Raw genomic sequence first — 21,416 nt, 5'->3', positions numbered from 1 at the left:
ACCTGTAACACCCTTAACCTGTCTTAGCAACCGGATTAGGGTTACAGAATGTTGTACAAAATAGAACTTTTAAATTAAAAAAGAACAAATAATTCAACTTAATTATAAACTCAATCCATAGCAAACATACACATTTGGGCCTTAAATCAAGATATCAGGGCCTTATGAACGATTTATAAGTAATCGGGGATCCATTTGAATAAATCAAAAAATTTTGGGAAAAACATGAAAATTTGTGAAAACAGGGGTCATACGGTCGTGTGACTTAGCTCAGACAGTGTGACTCCAAATATGGCTATGTGGCTATCCACACGCCCGTGTGGCGATCCACACGCTTGTGTGACTACTCCACACACATGTGTGCGCAAACCGTGTAACTCTCTGTGACCGTGTTGCTCGGGGTCACATGGCCGTATCGCCATGCCGTATAACTCTCTGTGCCCATGTGAACCAACCTGCACCCAAAATTTTTAAGACACTCGACCGTGTGACAGCTCGTGTCCTAGGCTATGTCTTTCATAATTAGCCCTTAAAATAAGGCATTTCAAAGCCAAACCTTACCCAACAAGCTACTTCATTTATACACACAATCAAAGGAATTCAACATCTTCAAAATACTCATAAACATACCATTTCAATCAACCTAAATATTCTAACCAATATGTCATTCAAAGGCACCTCATTTCATACTAAAACAAGATCAATCATGCACAAAGCTATAATGCCACCTTTCAATCATATAACATAGGTGCAAAAGCTACCTAATATTAACCAGTTTCACCATAATACACCATTCAAGATAAGCATACCAAAATGACCATTTTCATAAATTTTTAACACTTACAAGCCAGCTACTATATATACATATAGTCATTTACGAAAGTAACCGAAAGATATAATCTTCCCAAAGCATTATAAGTTCAAACAAAAAAAATATACACACAAAAGCCATATTCATACCAAGTTAATCATTAGCATAATAAAAAACTTCCATTATACAAAGTCCTATACATGCCATTTATAATCATAGCCAAAATAACCAAAAAATGCCAAAGTGATTGTTGGATAATGTGATAAAACTTCGATAAGATTCCAATCGATCGAGCTTCTAATGATCTACAAAACAGAGGAAGAACAACTTCGTAAGCAACTAGTGCTTAGTAAGCTCGTATAAACTTAAAAAATAACTTACCTTTTCCAAATATAAACTATGCATAACATTATTACCATGCTCGTAAGATTAATAAACTCCTATTTTCATCACCAAACTCACAAGTTAGTAAGTTCATACATAATTCATATACTTTCAACCCTATCATGGAACATATCATGAATGCATTCCCTTATAAATACTACTCATCACATATTTATTTACTTCTATTTTCATTCTAGTTGCATTCATAAAATTTACCTTTTCATAAGATTATGAACAATCATCAATTTGTATACATACCTTTCCATTAACCTTTACTTACCTGTTGAACCATTTAGAATTACATCGTATACTTGGGAATGCTCACACATAGTGTGTCTTTTCATATAACCATAACTTTTCCTTTTCATTAATGCTCGCACTAGTTGTAAAATGGGCATGCTCACATGAGCTTTGGGTTGGTGCTGCTCACACAAGCTATGGAGAATCCGCAACATATGTAGGACCTCAGCCATCGGTAGGACATTTAAGACCAGCATCGGAAACCATATAACCTTAATGACATGTCATACGTATCCAAAGAATTCTTAAGGTTCAAACGAGATTATTTAATCATCAATTATTAAAAAACATCGATATATTTCTGATTCAATTTATATTTAACACAATGTAACATATAATCAAATCAAACTATCGTTAATAAGATTATAATTCATACGAAATTACCTCGATACTACGATTGTTTTGACACAGTCGAAAACTAATCCAACACCTTAGCTTTGCCTCGATTTAAGTTTGGTTCTTGTGTATCTTGATCTAAATAGTAAATTAACTACATTAAGTATCCCAACTGCACAAAAATCATCAATTCTAATTCATCTCCATTTTAATATAAAATTAGAAATTTACCCCTAGTATTTTAACTTTTAATAAATTTTGTCCTCAAACCTTAAACTTGCAATTTAACCATTTTTAACCTAAACCCATGATAATTCATTCTTCGCTAAGCTTACATAATCTTTATTTTTCCATTAGTTCATACAATATATATGAAAATTATCAATTAAGCAATTTAATCGCTAAATATTATATTCATAAAAGTTCACTTAACAAATCATGTTCATTTAACAACCAAATTTAATTATTTTACACTTATCAATACAAACACATCAATTTCATTCATGGAAAAACCTCCAACTTTTAACAGTTTTGCAAATTAATCCCCGGGCTATGAAGATTAAACTAAAACGAGCTCAAAAACATAAAAAATCATTAAAAAAAGGGCTCAAACACATACCATGCAATGAAACAAGCCTAGCCAAAACTTCAAACCCCTTCTTCAATGGTATTTTCGGTTGAAACAAGCAAAAAAGAAGAAGAGGATATCATACTAGTGATTTATTTTAGGTTTATTTATTAATTACAATTTTACCCTTAGTTGATAAACTTAGAAAATAACTAAATCATGTCCATCATTGTCCACCACATTTATAAATGGCATAATTACCATCAAAACCTATTAATTTAGATTCTAAAGTTAGTTAATCCATTTAATTAATAGAAACCATAATTCTCATCTTTTTGGTTTAGTCCTTTTTAGCTAATTAACCAATTAAACTTTAAAATTTCTTAACGAAATTTTAATACGACTCTAAGATATCCCCATAGACTCTAAATAAATATTAAAATATTTACACACTTGTTGGAATCGTGGTCTCGAGACCACTATTTTTGCCACCACTAAAATCGGGTTGTTACACGGCCGTGTGGTAGACCGTGTCCGAGGCTGTGTGCAACTAAAATGACTTCAAAACAAGTAATTTCAATAACCATTTCCAACCATTTTCACCTATTCAAAACACATTCAAACATGTAAAAAACATATAAAAAACATTCAACCTAAGTACCTAACCAATGTACCTCATTGGTACCACAATTCAAACAGTTAGAATCTAAATCACATACATCATTTCCCAAATCACAAAACATAAATCTATCAAGCATTTCATAACCTTAAACCACAATCAAAACCAAACTTGTAAAGGCATGAATCTTACCATTTATATACATGTAGTCAAAACATACCAAAAGAGCCAAATAAGCACAACTACAACATCACATAATAAAGCATGAAACAACATGCCTAATAAAAAAATAAATTTAAACTCCTAGTACATGCCACCTATAACCTAATTCAAAATAACCAGAATTTATGCCGAGTCGAAGAATAGATAGTGTGAGCTCCGACTTGAACTTTCATTTGACATAAACTTCCAACGATCTGCAAAAGAACAAACACAACAATTATAAACAAATATTTGATTAGTAAGTTCATATAAAGTTAAAATTAAACTCACTAAATGAAATCAACTTAAATAAACCATGCCTAACCACACTAATTAGCTCATATGTTTAGATTATCTCCTATACACCACAAATCTCTCAAGTTAGTGAGATCACAAATATAACTATATAACCTTATCAAGACATAATATTTATAAGTAAACATGCGTATAACTTCAATTCATCCATCATATGTTCATTTAACATATCACATCCCATTTCAATTATCTATTTTAAGCTTTTCCATTTACATATCAAATTTCATATAATCATCTTATATTTCCATTTATACTCAATAATCCATGGTTAAGGGGCTAACATTTATGAAACAAATGATTTTATCATGGCATAAAACATTACAAGCAAACACATTTAAAATTTATTTTCACCATCACTTATTTATTTTCATTTTTTTACCTAATGAATCAAAAGAAATGAATGTCAATTACGTAGGAACAATGCTCACACAAGCTTCAGTGAAACTGCAATACATGTAGAATCTTAAACCATTGGTGTGGTATCCATCACTGATACATATTACCTGATAAACAATTGTTCAAAGGGTGTCATAGCGTCTTTCAGCTATGGTCTTAGTCCCATTTACCATGATGCCATAGCATCTTTCAGCCATGGTCTTACTCATTTCTGATATGATGCCATAGTGTCTTTCAACGATGGTCTTATTCATTTCTGACATGGTGCCACAATATCTTTCAGCTATGGTCTTACACGTTTGAATCGTGATGTCATAGCGTCTTTCAGCTATGGTTTTACTCGTTTTTCAACCAACAAACTTGATCACCATATATATAGATAGGTATTAAATAAAAAAATAACAACTATCTAATTTAACAATGTAACATCCCGGAATCTGGAGTTAGAAGTTTTGAGGTTTATGGTTAGGGAAAGTGAGTTGGTTGAACGTTTGGGTTCAGTTTTGCATTTTAATGTCAGAATGGGTCTGTTAGTTTGGTGGTTAGTTGTGTGTTAGTGTATATATAGGTCTCGTGTTTGAATCCCTGTGAGGGTTTTTTGATGTTTATATTTTGATTTTATTTTATTTTACTTTAAAAGGGGAAGTTATTTTTAAAATAGAAAAATAAAATTTCACGTTCTTCTTCTTCACTTTTGTTTTCTTCCCCATCGTTCTTTTTTTTCTGTCCTTTCCAATTTTAATTTTGTTTTTTTCTTGCTTCTTCTGTTTTACGAAATTGTTATTTATCATTCCATCAAAGGATATTGCTCTTGTGTGTTTCGTGTAATCAGATGTGAGTTAGAATAGTCTTGTGGAGGCGAAGTGGTTAATCTTTGTTGTTTGCAATTCCGATTTAAGGTGTGTTTCTGAAACTATTGATTTTAAGTGTTAAGTCATTGATGAATTGCATGATATTCTTCATATTTTGGTATATTTCTAGATTTCCATGGGATGGGGATCGTTTCAGTGTCAAAAAAACGAACTTTAGGTTATTTCAGTGTGGTTTCGTGGCCACACAGGCGTGTGCCGCACACGGGCAGTCCACACGGCCATGTGCAATTGGGAATTTAGAGTTTTTGATGGTTTTTGGTTCCACACGGCCTGGCCACACGGGTGTGTAGGATCTCCACACGATCATGTGGCCCTATTTTGCAGAATTTTTTTGAGTTATAAACTATTTGTTTTATGTTTCTGTGTAATCCAACCCTCGTTCAAGCCTCGGAAGTGTGTTTGGGACTTGATTTAGTTCGGTTCGTGTATATATTTGCATTTATGGGCTTTAATTTTATTGCTCGTTTATGTGATGAGTAAGTATGAGTTTATTATTGTTGTTGTAACTAAATATTAGAATACAAGTTTAATCAAATGTGAATCTGTTCAACTGGATATGTTAATGTCCTTTACGTATGTTGTCTGCGTAATGTGTGCATTGTTCCATAGCATGAAAATTTTGGGATCTGGTTATGAAGAGAAGGAAGACAGAGTTAGAAGTTTTAACTGTGATACTTTTGTATAATGGTTTACCGCACTATCCTATACGTATATCAGCTCAGCTGTCTACAGTTACTCAAGTGGCATAGTTCTACGTTGTGGTCTGTAGGGCGGATGAACCTATTATGGTTTTATGTGGTGTGCATGGTGGACAGGCCTACCATAGCCCTTATGTGGTGTGCTGGATGGACGAAGTGGTGTTTGGTTGGTGGGGTGGGATTTTGACTTGTGCATTCGTTCGCATCTGAATATACGTCTGTTTATCAGAACATTTTGTCTGTTTGTGTGAACTTCTGGTTATTGACAATATAGTTAATGTCATGTAATATGTTCTGATTATTGCGTATGATTGGAACATCATTTCTGTGGTTTGATATAGTGTTTGACATACTGATTTAAACTTTCGTAAGTGATATTTTTATACATATGCTTGTTTGAAGTATTTATGGTGTCACTTCGTCTTTTGCCATTTGTTCATGTTTCGGATTCACACTGAGCTAGCGTAGCTCATCTCTGTAGTGTCTTTCCTTTTAGGTACTTTCCGTGTTTTGGAGTTGGACTCGTCATACTGGAGGTCTTAGAAAGATATGGGTTGATTCGGTTTAAATAAAATCTCATAAGTTTTATACGGTAAATTTTAAGTCGGTTTGTAAGACGAGTATATAATCTGTGGTACAAGTTTTTATGCTGGACTTTCGTAAGGTGTTATTTGGATTGAATTTAGAAACTGTGGATTTTACTTTCGAATGTTTGACGCCAGTTTAATATTGTTTCAAACGTAATGAACAAAAAGGTTTTCTTGGTTTGAATTAAAGTTTTTGTTTCCACCATTTTTGGTTGCCAATGTAACCTCTATGATTCAGTCTAAACTTCTAAGCCGGGTTTTGGAGTGTTACAAACCAAATTACAAACTTATCTAGACAGAAACGATTACGGACATGAAACCAACGACTATTTTGCTGCTTTGGCTTTCTGTGACTTGAGTCCGTTTGATTAATTTCTTGATCTAAATAATAGTTTTCATTCAATTAATCCATTCAAAATATCAAATAATTAAATTTAAGCATATAAACCCTTCCATTATAAATTTACAAAATTACCCCCGCATTTTACACTTTTTGCAATTTAGTCCCTACACCTGAAACTTTCAAATTAACCATATTTAATCAAAACTCATACTAGCCGAATTTCTTAGAGACTCACTACAGACCAAATTTATCACTATTTCACCAAAATTCCATGAAGTTTTACAATTTTAACAATTAAATCCTTAAAGATTAAAATTACCAAAAATTCACTTAACAAAATACTTTTATTTAACTACCAAATTCATGAATTTATCAACTAAGTTCATAAATATATTTAAATAATTCATGGTAGGCACCTAAACTTTTAAAATTTTTAAGAATTAACCCCCAGGTTAGCTAGACTAAGCTACAATGATAAAAATATTGAAAAACAGATTGAAAAAAATACTTACATCACCCAATTATAGCTTGGCTGAAACTTAAGAACTCAACAATGGTGTTTTCCTTTTACAATCGATGGTGGTGGTGAACTAATAAAGATGATAACATGTTTTGTTGTCTTTTATTTTTAGTTTGTTTATTAAATTACCATTTTAACCTTTATTAATTAATCAATTTAACATAAAACTATCACCTAACTGTCCATCATATAACAGAATGGGTAGGATTACCATTTTAAGCCCTTAATTCATGATTTTATAGTTATTTCATATAATTTAACCTACAGCAATTAACTATTACAACTTTTATGATTTAGTCTTGTTTCTTTAATTGACTATCAAATCACCAAAATTTTTGAACCAAAGTTTAATACACCTATATTGTAACTCTGTAAATATTATAAAATATTTACGAACTCGATTTATAGAAACAAGATCCTAAAACCTCATTTTCCAAAATCACATGACTTTACGGACAAACCATTTGTACCTAACTATTTATTCACTAAGCAAAAAAAATCAAATTAAAATACAACATATTGTTATATTTGACTCGTAAATATTAAATAATAATATTTAAGGACTCATTTATCTGATTTGTGGCCCTGAAGCACTATTTTTGACACCATTGGAAAATGGGTTGTTACACATCCCCTCAAATTTAAATTCGGTGAATTCATCAAGTCCGTATCAATAGCACCACCCAAACTCTGGGATATAAATTCATTAAGAGTAATAAATGCAACCTCACATGTCGATGAATTCATCAAGTCCATCTCAATAAGACCACCGGAACCCTGGCCATGAAATCATTAAGAGTAAGAACTCAACCTTATGCATGTACATCGTTTACCATATGGATATGTAAAGTGTATACTATGAGTCTTTCCATGGTTTCACTTGACCTGATTGAACTTAGAGAACTAAGTTGGGTATCTACCATGAATTCCTTAACCACTGGGCTTAAGACTCATCCCTTTTAACGAATCAAAAATCATTTTCCCACTTATCCCTTTAGTTAGAGGATCAACTAGGTTCCTTTCAGACCTCACGTACTCCAAAGTAATTACTCCATTCTTTATTAAATGTCTCATAGATTCATGTCTTATTCGAATATTCCTCTTATTACCATTGTAAGCTTGCCTCTTAGCAATGCAAATTGCGTCTTGTGAGACACATAATAGAGATATTAGAGGTGTCGATTTTTCACATAAAAGAATCTCTGTAAGTAGATTCCTAAGCCACTCGACCTTCTGCCCGGCTAAGTCAATAGCTATAAACTCTGACTCCATCGTAGAGGGAGCAATACAAGTCTGTTTAGTAGACTTCCAAGAAATAGTTGTTCCAATTAAAGTAAAAACATAACCACTTGTAGAGCTCACATCATCATTATCAGTTACCCAATTGGCATCACAACTAGGATTGCAAGGTATCTGACAAATTCCAACTCCCAAGTTATTGTACTTTTAAGGTATTTAAGCAAATGCTTTAGAGCATTACAATGCTCATTGCGAGGATTATGGGTATATCTACTTAGTCTACTGACTACATAAACAATATTTGGCCGAGTGTAGGTCATCAAGAACATAAGGCTTCTAATAATTTTAGCATACTCTGATTGAGAAACACTATTTCCTTTATTTTTCAACAATTGCATACTAGAATCATAATGAGTTCTTACAAGGATGGCATCAAAGCTATTAAACTTTTTTAATACTTTTTCTATATAGTGAGATTGATTTAAAGGAAATCTCTTTTCTAATTTAGTAGCTTTAACTCCTAAGATTACATCTACCTCTCCCAAATCCGTCATATCAAATTTGGTAGATAAGAAATTCTTGGTTTTATTAATGGCTTCTATATTAATACTGAAAATTAACATGTCATCCACATACAGACTTATGATGACACAATCAAAACCAAGCATCTCAGAATATACATATGCATCCGCATCATTAAAAATAGAACTAAAACTAAGAATAGTCTTATGAACTCTCTCATACCATTGTTTTAGATCTTATTTGAGACCATATAGAGATCTTTTTGAGTATGCAAACTTTATCTTCCATACGAAGTGCCATAAATCCTGGAGGTTACTCCATGTAGATCTTGTCATCCAAATCACCATTCAAGAAAGTTGTCTTCACATCCATCTAATGTACCAACAAATTGTGAATTAAAGCTAAAACAAATAAAACAAAAATGGTTGAGATCTTTCTTACGAGAGAGTATGTATCAAAATAATCCACTCCAAATTTTTTAGTGTACCCTTTTACAGCTATTCTTGCCTTATACCTCTTGTAACACCCCTAACCCAGCCTAGAAGTAATGGCCAAATCTGGGTATGTTACAAAGAAGGGTTTTAAAATATATCTTTTAAGTTAAAACGTATTGTTTTATTAGCTTACCAATCGGAGTCTTAGTATCCGGAAAAACTTGAGTTTGTAATCTTAATTGAGACCATTTTAAGTTATCAAGAATTTGCAACAAGAGTTTAAAAAATTGTTTTATTCGAAGCCATACTCGTGTTTCCAAAAACCATTTGTTTACGTAAAGTGTTTTTGTCAACGTTGCGAAAAAGAAAGCAAAACAAAACCCAAATCCAAAAGTTAAAACCATACAGTCCAGAGAGTCTCAAAAATTACAAACTCTCAAGAAAAACTAGATTTTAAAATAAAATCAATATTACTAAATAAAAATAGTTTTCTGTCAAGTGGTCACCGCTAAGCCTCCGTCGCACTGACTCACCTAAGTCAGTGGATTACCTGAACAGAACAGACAAATAGATGTGAGTTTTCGTAAACTCAGCGTGTAATCCAACAGAAATAGTCATGCAACATACACAAAATTTCATATACAGTCAGATAAAGATCCGGTCCTAAGTCCATAACAAATATAGATATCAGAATCAGATAAACAGAACATTTATACAGAATCCAAACCCCATCCTCTACATATCATCTCTGATCATCCCATCACACCATGTAGGGTTAAAAACACCCACCCATCCCAACACACCATAGAGTGTCAATGCAACACATAATAGAATAATAAGCAGTTAAGCTGCCAGAATATAGGCAAAAGGTCACCGCATAGATCACTTCCTCTACATATGCAAATCCCACCCCAACAGCGATACAAAATACAGAATTAACAGGATTAACATTATTAACATGCTCGTATACAGATAACATATATACTGAAATAGAATAGTTAGACATACATATCAGTGTCTTATGTTGAAACAAAATAGTCAGACATACATATCAGTGTCCTACTCAGATCAGACTATCAGAATATCAGATCATATGAATTAGGGTTTGGTTAGCCCTTACTGACCCAACAGTAGGCCCACAGCAGTACGAAACGACCCGTACGACCCTAGAGAAAATTTTAGAATCCTGGGCCCACATGCCCGTGTGGGCCCATATGCTCAGATTGGCCTTGCCTGTGTGGTGCACACGCCTGTGTGGCAAGCCCGTGTGGGCCTACATGCCCAAATTGGCCTAGCCCATGTGGCCCACACGGCCACACTCACACTAACACACGGCCGTGTCAAATCTACGGCCGCACCTTTGTCAGTCATAGGTCGCGTCTCGCACACGACCAGCCACACAACTGGCCACATGCCCATGTGGCGTTGACAGACCCAATTTTTGGCTTTCGCAAAACCTTATTTTCTAGCGTTAAGGGGACACACCTGGTTCATTTTTGACGTGTAAGCAATCTCAAGCACTTCAAACCTAAAAAAACACCATTCAATAGATCAATTCCAAGTATCAAAACACCAATCTATCAAAACCCCAATCCACATACTTAAAAATTTTACTCAATCGAAAGGCTCGATCACTTACCAAAACAGTTACGATAGCCCAAACACATTACACGATAGAAGATGAATTTTGATCCCCTTGATTAACACCTACAAAAGAATTCACCACATTAACACACCCAAAACAATTACTAGTTGCACAAAACTTCAAGAATACTTACCCACCACAGCCTGAACAGGGATTATGAAACCCAAAACACAGTGATTGAACAACAGTATAATGAACATAAATCAAAGAAAATGATTCCCAACTGCATAAAACTTCTAGAATACTTACCCACCACAGTCCGAGTAGGGGTTACGGAACCTAGAACACAGTGATTGAACAACAGTATAGCAAACATAAATCAAAGAAAGAAGAAATAAAAAAGAAAATGTTTAGAAGGGGAATTTGGAGAAAAAACATCAAAACGTATTTGGGAAGAGAGAAAAAATAAAAATAATAAAAATAATAAGATAAAAAATAAAATTAATTAATTTGAACACAATTCCACTACATCCACTAACAACCCAACCAACTCAGAATTTTAAGTCCATCCAAACTTTCTCAGCCAACCGAAACAAAAATTGTCACCTCTACTTATGCAGAGATTCAAACACAGGACCTCCAACACACTAACTCCGTACCACTCGAACCAGCAGGCTCATTCTAACATGAATTTACAAACAATGTTATATAAGCCCACCCGATAGGGAGAAGACTTAGATCTAAAATAAGAAAATTTCTAAATGTGGGACTTGAACCCAATACCTCATACATACAGCCAGAACACTTAACCACTGAAGCAGATGCACACTTGTGTTAGGATTTACAGAAACAAAAATAAATTGTTCAAGGCATTACAACTCTACCCCTAAAAGAAATTTCGGGCACGAAATTTACCTGACCCGAACAGATGAGGATACTGGTGATACATCGAGTCCTCAGGTTCCCACGTGGCTTCCTTAGTGCCATGATTCTGCCACAGAACCTGAACTAACGGTATGGAATTCCTCTTTAGAACCTTAATATCTTTTTCCAAGATATGAACCGGTTCCTTCTCAAATGTCAAGTCCGGTCTAACATCGATCTCCTTAACAGAGACAACGTGAGATAGATTAGACCGATACTGCCTCAACATAGAGACGTGAAACACATCATGGATACGGTCCAACTCTGGAGGTAGGTCTAACTAATAAGCAACCGGTCCCACACGTTTTAGAATCTGATACGGCCCAATGAACCTATGGATTAACTCTCCCTTACGACCGAACCGCAAAACTTTCTTCCACGGAGACACATTAAGGAATATGAAGTCACCCATACGTACTCAATATCCTTACTTTTTAGATCCGCATAAGACTTCTGTCTATCAGAAGCCGCATTCAAACAATCCCGAATTAGTCTAACCTTATCTTTAGTCTCAGAAACCAACTCAGGACCTAAAATCTGTCGCTCACCCAACTCAGTCCAACATAGTGGAGTACGACCCTTACGACCATACAAAGCCTCGTAAGGTACCATCTGAATGTTAGACTAGAAACTATTGTTGTAGGCGAACTCAGCTAACGGTAGAAAATCCTCCTAATTACCTTGAAAATCAATCACACAGCTCCAAAGCATATCCTCCAGTATCTGAATCACGTTCATAGACTAACCATTGTTCTGAGGATGAAAAGCAGTACTGAAGTCTGATCTCGAACCCAGAGCTTCATGCAGTTTCTTCTAGAACCGAGAAGTGAAGTGAGGATCCCTATCAAAGATGATCAAAACCAGAACCCCATGCAGTCTCACAATCTCAAAAATATAGAGCTTCACTAAATTTTTCAGAGAGTATTCCGTTCGAACCTGAATAAAATAGGCGGACTTGGTCAATCGATCCACGATGACCCAAACAGAATCCTTCTTAGTAGGTGTCAAAGGCAACGCACCAATGAAGTCCATCGTCACTCGTTCCCATTTCCATAAGGGAACCTTAACAGGTTGGAGCAAACCCGAAGGTAATTGGTGCTTAGCCTTAACTTGCTGGCATATCAGACAACGAGAAATGAAATCAGTTACCTCAAGTTTCAAACATAGCCACCAATACAGTTGACAAAGATCCTGATACATTTTATTACCACCATGATGCCTAGCATAAGGGCTACTATTTGCATCCCTCAAAATTGACCGTCTCAGATCAAAATCGTTCGGTACACAAACCCGCCCTCGGAAACACAGAACACCATCCTTATTAAGTCCAAAATCAGATGTGCTGCCACTCTCAACTTGACGAAACCATAAACCCATAGGCACATCCCCTAACTACTTTTCTCGAATTTGCCCAATCTAAGTCGGCTTAACTTGCAACTCGGCTAACAAACCCCCATCATCGAACAAACTGTAAACTGAAAAATATATAGGATTTTTCTTATATAATTCATCACCTTTTTACTTAAATTTGTTGTTAAAACCAAGTAATTGTTTAATAAATTAATGAAATATGCGAAAATATGAAATTAGGACATAGAAATTATTAAAATATGATTTTATATTTTATTATATAGTTTTCATGCATAAAATGACATATTTTATATTAATTTGAGCATATTATATTTTTAAGCTATAAAGTGGGTCATGCATGATTAAATTAAATAATAAAATATAAAGTTATATTTAATAGTTAATTTTTAATATTTCATTAATAAAATGGGTTTTAATTAATTAAACAAATTGATTAATTAAAGTGGTTAGATTTTATTATCTGGTCCTCTAAACTATCTACTATTTTTGGACAGGGATGAGAGTATTCTTCTAATTGCAAAACCATCCGAATTGGGAACCAAGTCAACCCAATTTTCGAGTGCACATGGATGTAATAAACCATTTTTTGGTTTAATTATACAAAGTCCTTAAAGAGTTAAAGAAATCAAAGATTTTCCCGAAGATTTGCTGGTGACCAAGTCTTAGTCCTGAGTTGTTGTGGCACTCAAATTGACCAAAAATCAAGGAAAAATCAGTCACCTTTCCTCAATTAATGGTCGGCCACTCTTGGAAGAAGTTTCAAAGGATGGACACTCCTATTTTTAGCAAACTAGCTCCCTTGCCTCACCTATAAATAAGAGCTCATTTCTCACTTTTTTAATCTTCCCTCATCCCATCATCTCTCACTTATTCATCATTCTCTCAAATCTCTTAGCTATCTTTCCCCCTCATCATCCTTGCATAAGGATTTTAGCAATTAAGCCTCTTAAAGAGCCCTTGGTCGACCACCTTGGAGAGCCATCAGCAAAGGAGCAAAGCAAAGGAACGAAGGAGTCTCGTCAGTCAGAGTCTTGGGTGACAGCCACTCTGAATTGGGTTTAATCTTTCTTTTCTTTAATTTAATATAAAGATGTTTGCTATGTGTTCTTTGTTCTTGTTGACAACAATGACAGCTTAATTTTATTTAGGCTAGGATGATTATTTTGATTAAATAATATTTATTTGATTCATGCTTATAATGTTTGTGCCTCAATCGATCGTGTTTTCAATTAAAATCAAGTTTGTATTTCGTTCATAAGTGATTGAAATGCAGCTGAATTAGCTGAACGATCCTAACCAGACGACGTCTAATGGACGCATAATTGAAATGTGCATGCTCAATTTAGATTCTAACCCGACTAAATTGTAGGTTGCATTACAACTCAAACGAAGCTCTGTTATCTGCATAGTTTTTAGATTTCTGTGATTAAATTGTTTCAAACCTAACACGTCCCTGTTACCTCACACGAATGCTAAGAAACCCTTAGTAAATAAGGGTTAGTAAAATGCGTATTTACTTATTAAAGGATTCCAAAAAGTCCTAATGTGGCTTCCAAACTCATTAAAGATCGAGTGCCATGGAATGTTTTTCCGAATGTTATTAAGCATGTTGATAATAAATTGATTTTAATTAAAGTAATTATCCTAGTTTATTTATGTTATAATTGTTGCAAATTGTGTTTAATTTTACTAAAATCTATTTCATTCATATAGTTTGTATACTTAGGATAATTTGCATTAGGGATCATTGCATTTAGTTTAATATATTTTAATCACCACTTCTCAACTATATTGTGTTTTTTTAATTTACCAAATTGTTAATATAATTTTACAAATTAAGTGACTTAGCACAAATACAATCCCTGTGGAGATGATAACTCGATACTTGCTTATTACTTGTTAACAACTGTGTACACTTGCACAAACCCCAGCGTTACACAAACTAAAACGAGTGAACATCGCTCTCAAATCAGTCATCGCTCTACAACAGAGAGCATCAGCCACCACATTGGCCTTACTGAGATGATACTCTATCGTACAATCATAGTCCTTGAGTAGCTCAATCCAGCGACGCTGCTTGAGATTCAACTCCTTCTGAGTGATGAGGTACTTGAGGCTCTTGTGATCGGCGTAGATGATACACCTCTCACCATACAAATAGTGCCTCTAAATCTTTAACGTAAACACCATATCGACTAACTCAAGATCGTTCGTTAGATAATTCCCTTCATGTAACTTAAGCTGACGGGACATATAAGCCACAACTTTACCATCGTGCATCAGTACACAACCAAAACCGACGTGCAACGTATCACTGTACACTACAAACTCCTTACCAGATTCAGGCTGTATCAGAACAGGAGTCTGAGTCAAAACAGACTTGAGCTTCTCAAAGCTCGATTGTTGCGCATCAACCCGGACAAAAGTAACACTCTTGCACAGAAGCTTAATCAAATGAGCTGCAATTAATGAGAACCCCTCGAAAAACCTTCGGTAATATCCCGTAAAACTTAGAAAACTACGGATCTCAGAAACGTTCTTAGGTTGTTTCTAATCAAGCACGACCTCAATCTTTCAAGATCAACTCGGATCCCCTCTGCTGAAACCACGTGCCCCATAAAAGTTACCTCTCGTAACCAGAACTCACATTTACTCAACTTAGTGTAGAGCTACTTCTCTCGAAGTATCTGAAGCACTACTCTAAGATGCTCATCATGCTCATCCATAGTCTTAGAGTACACCAGAATTTCATCAAAGAAGGCTATCAAAAACTGATCTAGATATAGCTAAAAACTCAGTTCATCAGTTCCATGAATGTAGCCGGAGCATTTGTCAAAGCAAATGGCATAATTAGGAACTCGTAGTGCCCGTAACGAGTCCTAAATGCTGTCTTATGAATATCAGCTTCCTTAACCCTAAGCTTATGATAACCAAAACAAATATCTATTTTTGAGAATACTGCAACATTACGAAACTGATTAAACAGGTCATCGATCCTCGGAGATGGATATTTATTCTTCACAATTAGCTTATTCAGTTACCGATAGTCGATGCAAATCCTAATGGTACTATCCTTTTTCTTCATAAATAGAACCGGTGCCCCCACGGAGACACACTAAGACAGATGAAACCACGATCCAGAAGCTCTTGAAGCTGAGCATTAAGCTCTGCAAGCTCCTTCGATGCCATACGGTATGGAGCGATAGACAGCGGAGTTGTACCCAGTAGAAGCTAAATGCTAAACTCAACTTCTCGATTCAGAGGTAAACCCGGTAACTCCTCGGTAAAGACATCTAAAATTCTCTCACTATTTTGATATCTCCGATAGAAGAGTTTCTAGATATTGAAACACTAATGTAGGCCAAATACACCTCACACCTTTTCTGAACCAATTTCTCAGCCACTAGAGCGGAGATTACATTAGATAGGTAATCTCGACGCTCACCAATTGCAACCACCTCCTTATCATCCTCGGTCCTCAAAATAACCCTCTTATTCACGCAGTCTAAACTAACTCGGTGCTCAACTAACCAGTCCATACCCAGAATTAAGTCAAACTCCCCAAACGGTAGCTTCATCAGATTTGCCAGAAACACAGCCCCTTGTACTTCCAACAGAACATTCCTATAACGTCTATTTACCTGAACAAACTGTCCCAACAGACTCAGTATAGTAATCTCACTAGAAGTTTACTCAACAAAAATCCCTAAGTTCTCGAAAATTGAACTAGCTACATAGGAGTATGTAGAACCTATGTTTATCAAAGCAGTATATGGAGGATCAAAAATAAAGAACATACCCGTGAACACATCAGGGGCATCTCTGTCCTCTTTGCGTCGAGCAGCATAAACAGTGCAAGCTACCTCATCTCAGTCTGATTAGCACATCTGCCCGGTGCTCTGTGTCATCGGCCCATACCATTACCACCCCTAGCCAGTCCACGACCCCTAGGTGGCTGCTGTACTACCCTATGAGGCTGAAAAAAACCTGGTCTCGAAGCTTGCATCTGATCAACATGATGTGGACACTCTCTAATCTGGTGCTCTAATGACCCACACCGCAGACAATCCCCTAATCTCCTCCAACACTCACCTGAATGGTGCCTACCACAATCACAACAAGGCTGAATCCTAGTAGGAGCAACAAGAACTCCCATTCTAACAGGCCCATCAAGTCTAGCCCGTTTCTTAGGCCTCTAAATAGAATTAGAGGGCTCTGAATCCCTCTTATTCTTGTCCCTCTCACGGTCTCTATTCTGGCGTTCCACGCACTTAACCTCTTCGATGATCTTTGTCTTATCAACTAGAATAGTAAACTCACGCTCGCTCTGTGGAGCAATCAGAACCCTCAAACTATCTCTCAAACTATCTTCAGAATAGACACATTTCTCATACTCGGATGCCACTATGCCTTAAGTGTAACGGCTCAATCTCAGAAACTTAGCATCATACTCGGCCATAGATTTATAACCTTACGTGAGATTCATGAACTTATGCCTATGAGCATCCACATAACTCGCACCCACGTACTTCCCTAGAAGGCAGTCTAAAAGTAGTCCTAGTTCAGACGATCCAGTTTAGAACCCTTATTAATGACAACCACCATGATATGCCTCATCGTGAAGCAAAAAAACTGCACCCTTCAATTTCTACTCAGGAGTGCAGTCAATGTCATTCGTAATCCTCTCGGTGGCCTCCAACCAATACTCGACTACAGTAGGGTCAACTTTAGTGACGCCCCTAAACAGCTCAGCTCCATTAGACCGGAGTCGTTCAGTTACCGACCCATATCCCCCATATCAGAATGGGGTTTAGGGACCCACTCTAACACTCTCAACATGGCTTGGGACAGTGCATCGTCCCTAGCTCAGCGGCTTTGAGACCCAGTCTCAATAGTAGGTGAAACTAGTGTCTCACTCGTATCCAAATTCGGCATATTACCCAAAAATGAAGACTCAGCTCGAGCCCCCTACGACACCTGTCGTGCCCACGAATACTATGAACGCGAGTTCCACCAACGCTTATTGTATTTTCTGTTTTATCTACATTATAAAATTTTATGCATCAGTTTCAGTGTTTATTAGCAGATATTTTATGCTCAAGTTATCAGAAGTACAGAAGTATTACAGAGGTTCTCGTCTCTAACCAACTCATTACAGTTTCAGAAAGTACTAACTACAGTGTTTTCTAAATTCATATATACTTACAGGATCAGTGCCGGAGACTCGGTTTACCACATACTTACTCAAAATGATCCAAATTATTTAAAAACCAGTTCTTTTTCAAAACACAATTTTGGAACCCAAAATCTACAAACCGAGTTTTACAACCTAGCTCTAATACCACTAAATGTAACACTCATAACCCAGCCTAGACGTTATGGCCAAATCTGGGTGTGTTACAAAGAAAGGTTTTAAAATATATCTTTTAATTTAAAACGTATCGTTTTATTAGCTTACCAATCGGAGTCTTAATATCCGAAAAAACTTGAGTTTATAATCTTATTTGAGACCATTTTAAGTTATTAAGAATTTCAATGAAAGTTTAAAATATCGTTTTATTTGAAACCAAGCTCGTGTTTCCAAAAACCAATTATTAAAAACCATTTGTTTACGTAAAGTTTTTTGTCAACGTTGCGGAAAAGAAAGTAAAACAAAATCCAAATCCAAAAGTTAAAACCACACAGTCCAGAGAGTCCTAAAAATTACAAACTTTGAAGAAAAACCAGATTTTAAAATAAAATCAATATTACTACATAAAAACAGTTTTCTGTCGAGTGGTAACCGTTAAGCCTCCGTCGCACCAACCTGTCTAAGTTAGTGGATTACCTGAATAGAATAGACAAACATGTGTGAGTTTTCGTAAACTCAGCATGTAACCCAACAAAAATAGTCATGCAACATACACAAAATTTCATATACAGTCAGATACAGATTCGGTCCTAAGATCATAACAGATACAAATATCAAAATTAGATAAACAGAATAGATATACAGAATCCTACCCCCATCCTCTACACACCATCTTCGACCATCCCATCACATCATGTGGGGTAAAAAACACCCACCCATCCCAACACACCATATAGTGTCAATCTGACACATAACAGAATAATAAACAATCAAACTACCAGAATATAGGCGAAAGGTCGCCGTACAGATCACTTTCTCTACATATGCAAATCCCACCCCAACATAGATACATAATATATAATTAACAGAATTAACATGCTTAACATACTCGTATATAGATAACATATATACTCAAATAGAACAGTCAGACATGCATATTAGTGTCCTACTCAGATTAGACTATCAGAATATCAGATCATATGAATTAGGGTTTGGTTAGCCCTTACCGACCCTACGGTAGGCCCACAGTCGATCGAAACGACTCGTGCGACCCTAGGGAAAATTTTAAAATCCTGGGCCCACATGCTCATGTGGGTCCACACACCCAACTTGGCCTAGCCCATGTAGCCCACACGGCCACACTCACACCAACACACAGTCATGTCAAAAGTACGGTTGAACCTTCGTTAGTCACATGGTCGTGTCTCGCTTACGGCCAACCACATGGCCTGTCACACACCCGTGTGGCGTCGACAGACCCAAATTTTAGCTTTCGTCGAACCTCGTTTTCTCGCGTTATGGGTACACACCTGGTTTGTTTTTGACGCGTAAGCAATCTCAAGCCCTTCAAACGTAAAAAAACACCATTCAATCAATCAGTTCCAAGTACTGAAACACCTATCTATCAAAACCGCAATCGACATACTTAAAAATTTTACTCAATCGAAAGGCTCGATACCAAAACAGTTACGATAGCCCAAACACACTACACGATATAAGATGAATTTTGATCCCCTTGATTAACACCTACACAAGAATTCATCACATTAACACACCCAACAAAAATTCCCAATTGTACAGAAATTCAACAATCCTTACGTACCATAGTCTGAGTAATGATTACGGAACCCAAAACACAGTGATTGAACAATAGTATAGTGAATAGAAATCAAATAAGGAAGAAATAAAAAAAATGTTTGGAAGGGGAATTTGGAGAAAAAACATCAAAACGTATTTGGGAAGAGAGAAAAAATAAAAATAATAAGGTAAAAAAAATAAAATTGATTAATTTGAACACAATCTCACTACATCCACTAACAACCCAACCAACTCAGAATTTTAAGTCCATCCAAACTCTCTCAGCCAACCGAAAGAAAAATTATCACCCTTGCTCACACAAGGATTCGAGCACAGGACCTCCAACACACTAACTCCTTACCACTCAAACCAGCAGGCTCATTCTGACATGAATTTACAAACAATGTTATATAAGCCCACCCAACAGGGGTAAGGCTTGGATCTAAAATAACAAAATTTCAAAATGTGGGACTTGAACCCAATACCTCATACACACACCCAGAACACTTAACCACTGAAGCAGATATACACTTGTGTTAGAATTTACAGAAACATAAATAATTATTTAGGGCGTTACACCTCTGAATTAACCCATCAAGTCTGAGTTTCTTTCTAAACATCCATTCATTACTAATATGTCTAAAACCTTTAGGCAAGTCTACTAGTTCCCAAGTATGATTGGGCATAATAGACTCTAGCTCATTATTAATAGCAACTCTCCAAAAACTAGCATCTATTGATTTTATTGCTTCATCATAGGTTTTTGGATCCCCATCTATAAAAAATGTAAAAGCAACAAAATCACTTATCAAGTCTAAATCACTTATCAAGTCCTTTGTATTTTACTTCTCCTAGGTTCAATATCATATAACATCTCTATTAAGTGCATTAAAAGAAACACGCGCATCTAACTGCATATTAGTACTTATGCTATATTTCTTTAAAGGAAAAACATTCTCAAAGAAAGCAACATCTCTAGATATACATATAGAATGATCATGCAAAGACATGAATCTATATGCAACACTATTTAGAGTATAACCAACAAACACAACATCACCAATTTTAGATCCAATAGTGTTTTTTTTAAAATTAGGCAAACCTACTTTTGCTAAACATCTCCACACTTTCAAGTATTGCAGATTAGGGGCATAAAATTTCCATAATTCTTAAGGGGTACAGTCTAATTTTTTTATGAGGCACTCTATTAAGAATATAGTTTGCAGAAAGTATGGCTTTCCCCCACATACTGTTAGGTATACCAGAACTTAGTAGTAAAACATTAATCATTTCTTTTAGAGTTCTTTTTTTTCTTTCAACTCTGCCATTTTATTGAGGGACATAAGGAGTAGAAAATTCGCGTATAATGTCATTTTTCTCACAAACCTCTTTAAGAAAATTAGTGCCATACTCACCACCTTTATCAGATCTAAGATGTTTTATTCTCCTATCAAGATGGTTTT

At 35.6% G+C, this 21,416-nt stretch overlaps 1 protein-coding gene across 1 annotated transcript; it reads right to left on the bottom strand.

Moving 5' to 3' along the window:
• Positions 1 to 7,880: 7,880 nt before the first annotated feature.
• On the bottom strand, positions 7,881 to 12,266 carry LOC121222059 (uncharacterized). The gene is made up of 3 exons (XM_041101948.1): positions 12,069 to 12,266; positions 11,734 to 11,871; positions 7,881 to 8,363 (listed from the first exon to the last, which is right to left on the bottom strand). The coding sequence occupies exons 1-3, from the start codon at positions 12,264 to 12,266 to the stop codon at positions 7,881 to 7,883; spliced, it is 819 nt and encodes a 272-aa protein (XP_040957882.1).
• Between the last annotated feature and the right edge of the window lie 9,150 nt (positions 12,267 to 21,416).

This window comes from Gossypium hirsutum, chromosome D10 (genome assembly GCF_007990345.1).
Source record: "Gossypium hirsutum isolate 1008001.06 chromosome D10, Gossypium_hirsutum_v2.1, whole genome shotgun sequence".
Taxonomy (NCBI): Eukaryota; Viridiplantae; Streptophyta; class Magnoliopsida; order Malvales; family Malvaceae; genus Gossypium; species Gossypium hirsutum.
The sequence above is the reverse complement of the archived record's forward strand: the minus strand, read 5'-3'. Positions and strand labels throughout refer to the sequence as shown.

What these genes read in the sequence shown, in the direction of transcription:
- LOC121222059 (XM_041101948.1), bottom strand. Translation starts at nt 12,266, where the DNA reads ATGGTACCTTACGAGGCTTTGTATGGTCGTAAGGGTCGTACTCCACTA. An exon ending in AAAGTAAGGATATTGAGTAC is followed by an intron (nt 11,872 to 12,068) that starts GTATGGGTGACT and finishes ATGTTGAGGCAG; the next exon opens with TATCGGTCTAATCTATCTCA. An exon ending in ATTCCATACCGTTAGTTCAG is followed by an intron (nt 8,364 to 11,733) that starts GTTCTGTGGCAG and finishes GGAATTTGTCAG; the next exon opens with ATACCTTGCAATCCTAGTTG.